Source organism: Oryza brachyantha, chromosome 6, assembly GCF_000231095.2.
Source record: "Oryza brachyantha chromosome 6, ObraRS2, whole genome shotgun sequence".
Classification (NCBI taxonomy): Eukaryota; Viridiplantae; Streptophyta; class Magnoliopsida; order Poales; family Poaceae; genus Oryza; species Oryza brachyantha.
This window is the reverse complement of record NC_023168.2, coordinates 619,222-628,037: the sequence shown is the minus strand read 5'-3', so window position 1 is coordinate 628,037 and position 8,816 is coordinate 619,222. Positions and strand designations below refer to the sequence as shown.

The 8,816-nt window shown below is 41.0% G+C and overlaps 2 protein-coding genes across 3 annotated transcripts; both read left to right on the top strand.

Annotated features, from left to right (window-relative positions):
• Positions 1-2,433: 2,433 nt before the first annotated feature.
• On the top strand, positions 2,434-4,607 carry LOC102707498 (60S ribosomal protein L13-1-like). Of its 2 annotated transcripts, none has more exons than XM_006655658.2 (5): positions 2,434-2,496; positions 2,910-3,030; positions 3,677-3,810; positions 3,931-4,089; positions 4,168-4,607. In XM_006655658.2, the coding sequence occupies exons 2-5, from the start codon at positions 2,922-2,924 to the stop codon at positions 4,390-4,392; spliced, it is 627 nt and encodes a 208-aa protein (XP_006655721.1). In that variant the 5' UTR covers positions 2,434-2,496; positions 2,910-2,921; the 3' UTR covers positions 4,393-4,607. The 2 variants fall into 2 exon arrangements, with proteins under 2 accessions (XP_006655721.1, XP_015694094.1); XM_015838608.1 differs by lacking the exon at positions 2,434-2,496 and adding an exon at positions 2,516-2,604.
• Positions 4,608-5,560: 953 nt separating this feature from the next.
• On the top strand, positions 5,561-8,224 carry LOC102721373 (superoxide dismutase [Fe] 1, chloroplastic-like). The gene is made up of 8 exons (XM_006656508.3): positions 5,561-5,783; positions 6,204-6,431; positions 6,504-6,698; positions 6,771-6,942; positions 7,052-7,170; positions 7,655-7,681; positions 7,769-7,792; positions 7,877-8,224. The coding sequence occupies exons 1-8, from the start codon at positions 5,631-5,633 to the stop codon at positions 8,114-8,116; spliced, it is 1,158 nt and encodes a 385-aa protein (XP_006656571.2). The 5' UTR covers positions 5,561-5,630; the 3' UTR covers positions 8,117-8,224.
• The last annotated feature ends 592 nt before the right edge of the window (positions 8,225-8,816 follow it).

Sequence of the window (8,816 nt, the reverse complement as noted above, 5' to 3'; positions counted from 1 at the left end):
GCGAAGAAAATTCTCGGTATGGAAATTACCAGAGAAAGACAATCCGGCAAGTTATATCTTAGCCAGAAAGGTTATATTGAAAATGTCATTCGTCGATTCAATATGCATGATGCAAAACCAGTGAGCACTCATTTAGCTGCACATTTCAGATTATCTTCAGATTTCTGTCCATAATCAGAAGTTGATATTGAGTACATGTCTGGAGTTCCATATTCAAGTGCAGTTGGTTCACTTATGTATGCCATGGTATGTTCGCGTCCTGACTTGTCACATGCATTGAGTGTTGTCAGTAGATACATGACTAATCCTGGCAAAGAGCATTGGAAAGCAGTTCAATCGATTTTCAGATATCTGTGTGGTACTTCAAATGGTTGTTTGCAGTTCGGGACGTCTAGAGATGAACTTGTTGGTTATGTGGATTCAGATTTTGCTGGAGATTTGGATAAGAGAAGATCACTTACAGGTTATGTTTTCACTATTGGAGGTTATGCTGTTAGTTGGAAGGCAAGTTTGTAAATAACTGTTGCCTTATCTACTACTGAAGCAGATTACATGGCTATTTCTGAAGCTTGCAAAGAAGCTATTTGGCTAAGAGGTTTGTATACTGAGCTTTGTGGAGTTATGTCTTGCATAAATATATTTTGTGACAGTCAAAGTGCAATTTGCCTTATAAAGGATCAGATGTTTCATGAGAGAACTAAGCACATTGATGTCAGATATCACTTTATTTGAGGTGTTATTGCTGATGGTGATGTTAAGATATGCAAGATAAGTACTCATGATAATCCAGCTGACATGATGACAAAGTCAGTTCCTGCTACTAAGTTTGAGCTTTGCTCAAGCTTGGTTGGTGTTACGGTATAGTCTAAGAGACTATTTGGCGCGTAATCAATTTGACCTATAAGGTGTTTATTGGTGATTGATGATTTTGATGCTATAAGAGGAAATTCGTTTCAAGGTAGAGATTGTTAAATATGTGATCCGAATTTTAACTGGAATGATATTCGGATTAGTTTTCTAGTAGGTTTCTCCCAGTTGTTTCCTACTAGGAGTCAGATTAGTTTTCTAACAGGATTCTTTCGCCTAATCCTACTAGGACTTTTAGATTTTCCCCTTGTATATACTCTTGTAGTCTGCACGGGAAGAGGAGAGTTCTAATTGTTTCCCTCGCATGGTAATCATATCCTCATAGTGGTTATTGCCGGTTGGCGTCCGTGGTTTTTCCCGCAAGGGTTTTTCACGTTAAATTCGTGTCTCGTTTGTGCCTTTATTTCTAACAAGCTCAAAATTCCTAATCATTTCACTGATAAAGTACCACAAAACCCTGCATTTTCATGCTCTTTTCTAAGACTCTTTAGTAAAACATGATCACACTGATGCTGACCTTAAACTTTACTACTCTTTGTGCATCTAGGGAAGAACACGACTTTGTCGATTGAGGTCTGACGAAGACATCAATGAAGATCTCTCTTGACCATCCAGACACATCCCATTTATATATCCCTGACAGCTGATTAGTTGGCATATCAGCATCAGCTACGATCACCAGACGGTCACAGTAGCTTTTCATCCCGCCCAAACCTGCTCCCATTCTGTTGCTGTTGTCCATTGCAACATGGATGGATCCTCCTGCCGGCTTCACGACGCGCATCGCCGACGACGACCTGCCATTGTTTCCATTTTCTAATGATTTGTGATGTAGCCGGAGAACCATACTGCAAGTCTGCAACTTGTTCCTGCAATTTTTGTGTTTGAAGTTTTCCAAGCAAGCTGTGCTTGCCTGCACAATTGCGAATATATATATATATATATATATATATATATATATATATATATATATATATATATATATATATATATATATATATATATATATATATATATATATATAAACATAAACTAATATCATACAGGCCTAGTGCTGGGCGATGAAACACTTTTTAACAGCAACTTGATTGTTTGCAAAAAGTCTTCAGAATTCATAGGTCATACAATACCTTCAATTGTTTACTGGATTGCAGCCGCATTGTTTTTCTTTTTATAAGTATAAGCTAAACCGCTTATTAATTATTAAAAATAGTTTATGGATAAAACTTTTATATTCTTGCTATTAAGATCTAAAAACAAAGCTGAAAAATAATAAAATAAACTTAAAATCAAATTCAATTTTAAAATTTAAAATTTAAATATGAGTGCGTTGGTCAATCCAAGGTTTAGAAAGCTCGCAGCGTATAAAAGACGCCTCCGCCGTGATAAAGCGTAAAGTAAAACTATACGCCTTTGGGCGTGCGCGGAATGTGGGATATGGGCCTTACATCTCGCATCTGGCCCACGTAGAAGATTGCTTTGCATTGAGATGGGCCGGCCCACGAGGAGGCCCATCTAGAGCGGTCTCGGCTTCTCTCTTCTAAAACCCCACCCCGTCTCGCGTACTCCTCTCCAACCCTAGCGCGCCGCCACTTCGCCTCCTCCTCCTCCTCCTCCTCGCCGCCTAAGGTTGGTGCCTCCCCGTCCATCGCCTCCTCCCCCTCTCTCGCCCACCATTTCTGGATCGCTCGAGGCCTCTAGCTCGACCTAAACCTTCGTTCGCTCATTCGGATCTCGGTTCGTTGCACTACGCGCGCTCCGTTCTTGTGTTGGTTTCTTTTAGTGAGATGTGAGCTCGGACGAAGGATCTTGTGGCATGCGCGCGTTCGTAGGATGGGGAATTATCAGCCTAAGGGAAGCTCGTGATCTGTAGTAGTAGTAACTTTTGGTTGATTTGAATGCGTTTTTGGTGGGATCTAGAACAGTTTGCAAGCCTTTCTTTTAGTAATTTGGTGCAGCAGTTGGTGCCCCTGTGCTGCTAGGAAGGAATCACATGGAGATGGTGATGCTTATGGGTGCTGTTTTGGTTTGATTTGGTGTAGGTAAGGTAAGCCATGGTGAAGCACAACAACGTCATCCCGAATGGGCACTTCAAGAAGCACTGGCAGAACTATGTCAAGACATGGTTCAACCAGCCCGCCCGCAAGCAGAGGCGCCGCATCGGTAAAATTTGATCCCTCTTCGTCTCTCTACTGCTTATTGTGTGCTCGGGAGATTGTGCTGTGTTAACATATGTGTGAACTGCAATTGTGGTGCTAAATGCTCGTAGTAGTGTTTCTTTCGCTGCGTGTTGCTCTGTAGTATTTTAGTTGCTGCACACTGCTTTAGATGCATTTTAGTTATGCACAGATTTTGTTTTTAATGTCTATGCTAATATAAGATCAGTAACCATATGTGGCAATGTAGAAGTTAAGTTGCTACGTTATTTTGATAATTTATACTCTTCTCCTAATATGTTATGATCTGTTGGTGTGTGCATATGTTTCTCTCACGCAGGCTAGCTTAAAATTCAGTGGCCCGTGAATATTGATAAAATCCTCATTTTTGTAATTTGTGCATGTGCTTAAACTGAACATTGTACCATGTTCTGTTTGATTTTGTCTGTGTAGTAATGCTCTGCACATTCTCTTTAGTTTTGCATATAAATTTGTGGTTGGCCTGCCACACTACGCTGTGAATGATGTTGTTGCTGTCAATGAATGCCCAAGTGCTCACTTTAGTGTTGCATGAGCCATTAACTTTATGCTTTAGGATGCTGCTATTTCCTTTTTATTCAGCAACTAATGTTATTCTGGTGCTGGCGTTGCAGCTAGGCAAAAGAAAGCTGTGAAGATTTTCCCCCGCCCTACTGCTGGACCACTTCGCCCAATTGTTCAGTGCCAAACACTTAAGTACAACATGAAGTCTAGGGCTGGAAGGGGTTTCACCCTTGAAGAGCTGAAGGTAAATCAGATTGCTCATGTAGATAGCAGCATTGTAGCCTCAATGTTACACTACTGCTGAAAGGCATGTGTTCTCTTCAGATTGTGATTCTGACCTCCATTACCCTATTGCACATTTCAGGCAGCTGGGATCCCGAAGAAGCTTGCCCCAACCATTGGCATCTCAGTGGATCACCGCCGCAAGAACCGCTCACTTGAAGGTCTGCAGGCCAATGTTCAAAGGTTGAAGACCTACAAGGCCAAGCTTGTCATCTTCCCAAGACGCGCCCGCAAGGTCAAGGTGAGGGAACTTCCCGCATCCCATACGGTTAAACACGCCATTCTGAATACCCCTTCCATTAACCGATTCCTTTCGCAGGCTGGTGACTCCACTCCTGAGGAGCTTGCCACAGCCACCCAGGTCCAGGGTGACTACATGCCTATCACCCGTGGCGAGAAGCGCTCGGTCGAGGTCGTGAAGGTTACAGATGAGATGAAGTCATTCAAGGCCTACGCCAAGCTGCGTGTGGAGAGGATGAACCAGCGCCACGTTGGCGCCCGGCAGAAGAGGGCGGCCGAGGCCGAGAAGGAAGAGAAGAAGTAAAAGGATTGCAACCTGTAACGGTTAAGAGTAGAGATCCTGCACCAAGTTTTTATCGTTATTTTTATCAGCTTCACCTGATGCGAGACTGGCGTTTTGATGTTGCTGTCTGTCTACTCTCCAGCAGTTTGAGCTTGTTTGGGTTTTTGTCTGAAGTGAATCAAACTAAGCGCATACTTATCTTGAGATGAATTCAACCATTCCGCTACGTCTCAATTTTTCATGTTTGTAACAGTAGTTTCTTTTACTACGTAGTAAATTTAAGTTGAACAGTTCAAATAAATTTACCGCTTGTGTTTCACCAGATGCCAGATATTAAACGAAAAATAAATAGCGGGATCCAAGCAGCAAGGCTTGAAAATAATTTTCGATGAAAAATCTCAATTAACTCAAAATTTAATGTTGAAAATTTAAATTTTAGCTATTAAGCCTAAACATAAGACGACTAGAGGACGACTCTTCATCCTAGGTCGATGAAGTTTTTCATACTAAGGCTGCGTTTGAGCTCTTCACTAGTTAACTTATCTCCTCTCGTTTTTCATAAACGGTGTATTTTTTGTAAAAGTTTTTTTATAGAAAAGTTATTTTAAAAAAATCATATTAATCTATTTTATATTTTTTAATAATTAATTAATCATGTACTAATCTATTACTACGTTTTTCGTGCCAGGGTATAAGTTAACTTAGGGGCACTAGCCGAACGCGGCCTACGTCGACGAACTTTTGCAAATTGTCCCCATTATATACAAAACATAATGTCTTGTACTACCTCCGTTTCATAATATAAGATGTTTGACCTTTTTGTTTGCAACTTTTGATCATTCGTTTTATTTAAATATTTAGTATCAATATAAAAAATGACAAGTCATGCTTAAAGTTTTTTTATAATAAAGTAAGTCACAAGCAAAATAAACGATATTTTCATAATTTTTTAAATAAGACAAATGATCAAACATTAAACAAAAAGTTAAAGATTTTACATTATAAAATGGAAGGGAGTAGTAGTTAATTGTATTGTTTATCTTTTTCATATAATAGTTAATTTTATGCGTTGTGTTGTGAGATTTTATTTTTTTCACTATCTTCCATTTCACCCAGCTGGTGTTAGGTTGGGCCCAAAGGCAAAATAAAGACCATTTTAGTTTAGGCCCATCATTAACATCATCCCGTCCCAACCTCATCGTCTCGTCTCGTCTCCTTCCCCAGCTCCTCCCCTCCTCCAACTCCAAGCTTTTCCATCCATGGCCATGGCGTTCACCTCCCAGCTGCTGCCGCCAATGGCAGCGGGGCCCCTGTCGCCAGCCCTCTTCGCCCCCTCCTTCACCCTCCGTGCCCACGGGCGCCATGGCCTCCGCCGCCTCGTCACTCCACTGCGAGACGGCTCCTCCTGCAGGGTTGGTAAACCGTCCGGCCGGCCCACTCCTCCCTCTCCTACTCCCCGGCTTAGCATTTCCGTTCCAATTGGTAGCTCTACACCGCGTTACAATTGATTGGATGAGGCTCTCGCTGTTCGTGTATGATTCCTGCGTTTTTTTGGATAAGTTGCAGTGTCACACTGTGTTGAATTCGCCATACTTATCAAGCAAGTACTACCTCCTAAGGATCTCTTTATGGATGCGTTTGAATCTCAATAAGATGCATTTTAAATTCTCCACATGTTTGATTTGTGAAATTTTCGGCTGCAACTTTTTCCAATGCGAAATGCATGTATTATACATGCACCATTTATATAGGATAAAAGAAAATCCTCTCCCAGTCCTGTGCATGTGTAATTTGATGTGAAGAATGGATGTACTATGTATGTCTGTTTGTAGGGAGGGAGGAGTACGAGAAGACACAACTTTTCCTGTATATTCCAGTGTGCCAATGAGGCGAATGTGGTGACTACTGAGGAAGAAATTGCCAAAGATGATACTGATGATGAAACTTCTTCTGATGCTGAAATTGATGAAGATGCTGAAGCAAATGGTGATGAGTCCTCGGACCCCGATGAAGCTGCTTCTGTTTCCTGGATAGAACATCAGCCTCTTCCTTATCCTTTAGTAAGTACACAAATACCAATTTGCACTGATTAGTAGTGAAAACTGTGTGATGGATATGAGATGGAAATGTAGGATGCCCTAGAGCCATACATCAGCAAGGAGACGGTGGAGCAGCACTGGGGAGTTCATCAGCGTATTCATGTGGAGAGGCTCAACGGCATGATCGGTGGCAGCGAGTGGGAGGGGATGTCGCTGGGGCAGATGATGCTATCCTCCTTCAATGAGGACAGGGAGGCACCCCATCGCCCCTTCTTCCATGCTGCGCAGGTATCATTCTGTATCATGTACTTTTTTGAACCGTTTGTCCTCCAAATGACTAAATATTGGACATTCTTTTAGATATGGAACCATGATTTCTATTGGCGATCTATGCAACCTGGTGGTGGGGGAAAGCCTCCGGAACGTCTTCTGAAATTTATTAACAGGGATTTTGGATCTTATGATGGCATGATTCAACAATTTATGGATGCTGCCTTAACTCAATTTGGTTCTGGATGGGTTTGGCTTTGTTGTAAGTGATGTACATATGCTAAACAGCAAAATTATTATCCTCACTATGCCAGTTTCAAAATTTGTATTTGTTGGTGTGATGAACTGAACTCCTCTGTAAATCTCTGCAGATAAAACAAGCAAGCTGCCTTATGTGAATTCAAGAAGTCCAATCCCATCTGATAATTATGGCAGGCTGGTCATCTCAAAGACTCCGAATGCCATCAATCCTCTTGTCTGGGGTCACTCTGTGAGTACTAAATTGAAATATTTATCCTACATATTTATGCCATTCTTTACCCTACATCTGTATACCATTGTTTTGTCATGATTCGTACTCCTCATCGTCCAGTATGCAAAGGTTGATCAACCAAAAGAATCAATACATGTGGTCTCCTACTGTGTATTAACAATATATATGGTTGCCATTGTGAGGTCCAACTTCCAATTGAGTATTTCATCTATCCTTTATCTGAATATTAGCAAGATATGGTTGTCATTTAGAAGACCCCAACTATTTTATCTGTTTAATTATGTGACAATTGCAACTGAGTATCAGATACTACAGCTTAATCTTACAAATCGTTTTTAAGAAACATACTTTCATCATAAGATGCAATGAATGACTTTTGGTTAATGTTTAAATGTAAAACATGTCCATTGCATTGTATGCCTTCTGGTTTTCTCCATGTGCTATGTCCAATTGGGATCTCATGAGGCTATTCTTTTGGCAGCCACTCCTTGCAATTGATGTCTGGGAGGTATGAACGTTGCAAATCAACTTTCTTTTACTTGCAAGTTCTTTCTAAACAACTATACTAACACTGTCCTCTTTCTTTGGGAAACAGCATGCGTATTACCTGGATTATGAGGTTAGATGGCAAAATGATGCTTGCATTCAGTACTTAAACGAAACACACTCTTTTACTTAGTTTATTTATCACCTGTGCTTCCAGGATCGAAGAGCTGACTATGTCTCCAAATTTATAGAGAAGCTTGTGTCATGGGAAATGGTTGAGACTAGGCTTAAGAAAGCTGTACAAAGGGCATTAGAAAGAGATGAATATGTCAGCACAAAGCTTATAAGGAAGCAACTTTTAGCTCGGGAAAAGAACCGAATTAGAGCTAGGCCTCAGCAGGTCAATGGGGATGCAAGGGAGCATACTAACAGTCAAGAAAGGTCCCTAGGGGTGTGACTACAGAGCCAGAAAGTGAGGTGCAGCAGATGGCTCGTATTGTCAAATTGGACCATGACGATGATGACTTGTAGCACAGGAAGCTAGAACAACTGATAAAATCTTCAAGAACATCGAATGATTTATGCGCATAATGTGGGCAACTCTTTGCTTCCTAGCAAATGTTGTCGTAAGGGCAGCAACCTTGCAATTTCTGTCGCTGTTGATGAATAGATCTGTAGTTCATGCCACTTCAGGAAATACATGTTGCAAAGGCGCAGTCCTGACCTAAATTTTGATAACTAGGTTTGAATATCATAGAGGTAGACTAGAATGTAGTCACTACTCACTACTAGGAGCAAATGGTATTGTCATCCTGTGCTGTCCACGTTTAAGTTCTGAACTTGTGACTGAAAAACCAAAGAAAGTTGCAGGTTCTGAAATTACAGTTTTGTCATAAGAGTGAGCCGTGTTATTTGCAAATTGCACTCTTGATTTTTTTTTTCTCAACAGTTTGCTTAGCTTTGGGACAGTTAGCCAACCCATCGAAAGAAGTATATTTTCCCCCTGGTATCAGGACATGACCCTAGTTCTATACATACTTGGAAGTTGGAATATCCAAATTCTCTCTCTTTTTTTATACGCGTGCAAGCATTGTGCTATTACCGGATTCTTCCAACGTAAAGCCGTAAAGGTGGTCATATGTGTTGTTAGCGATATA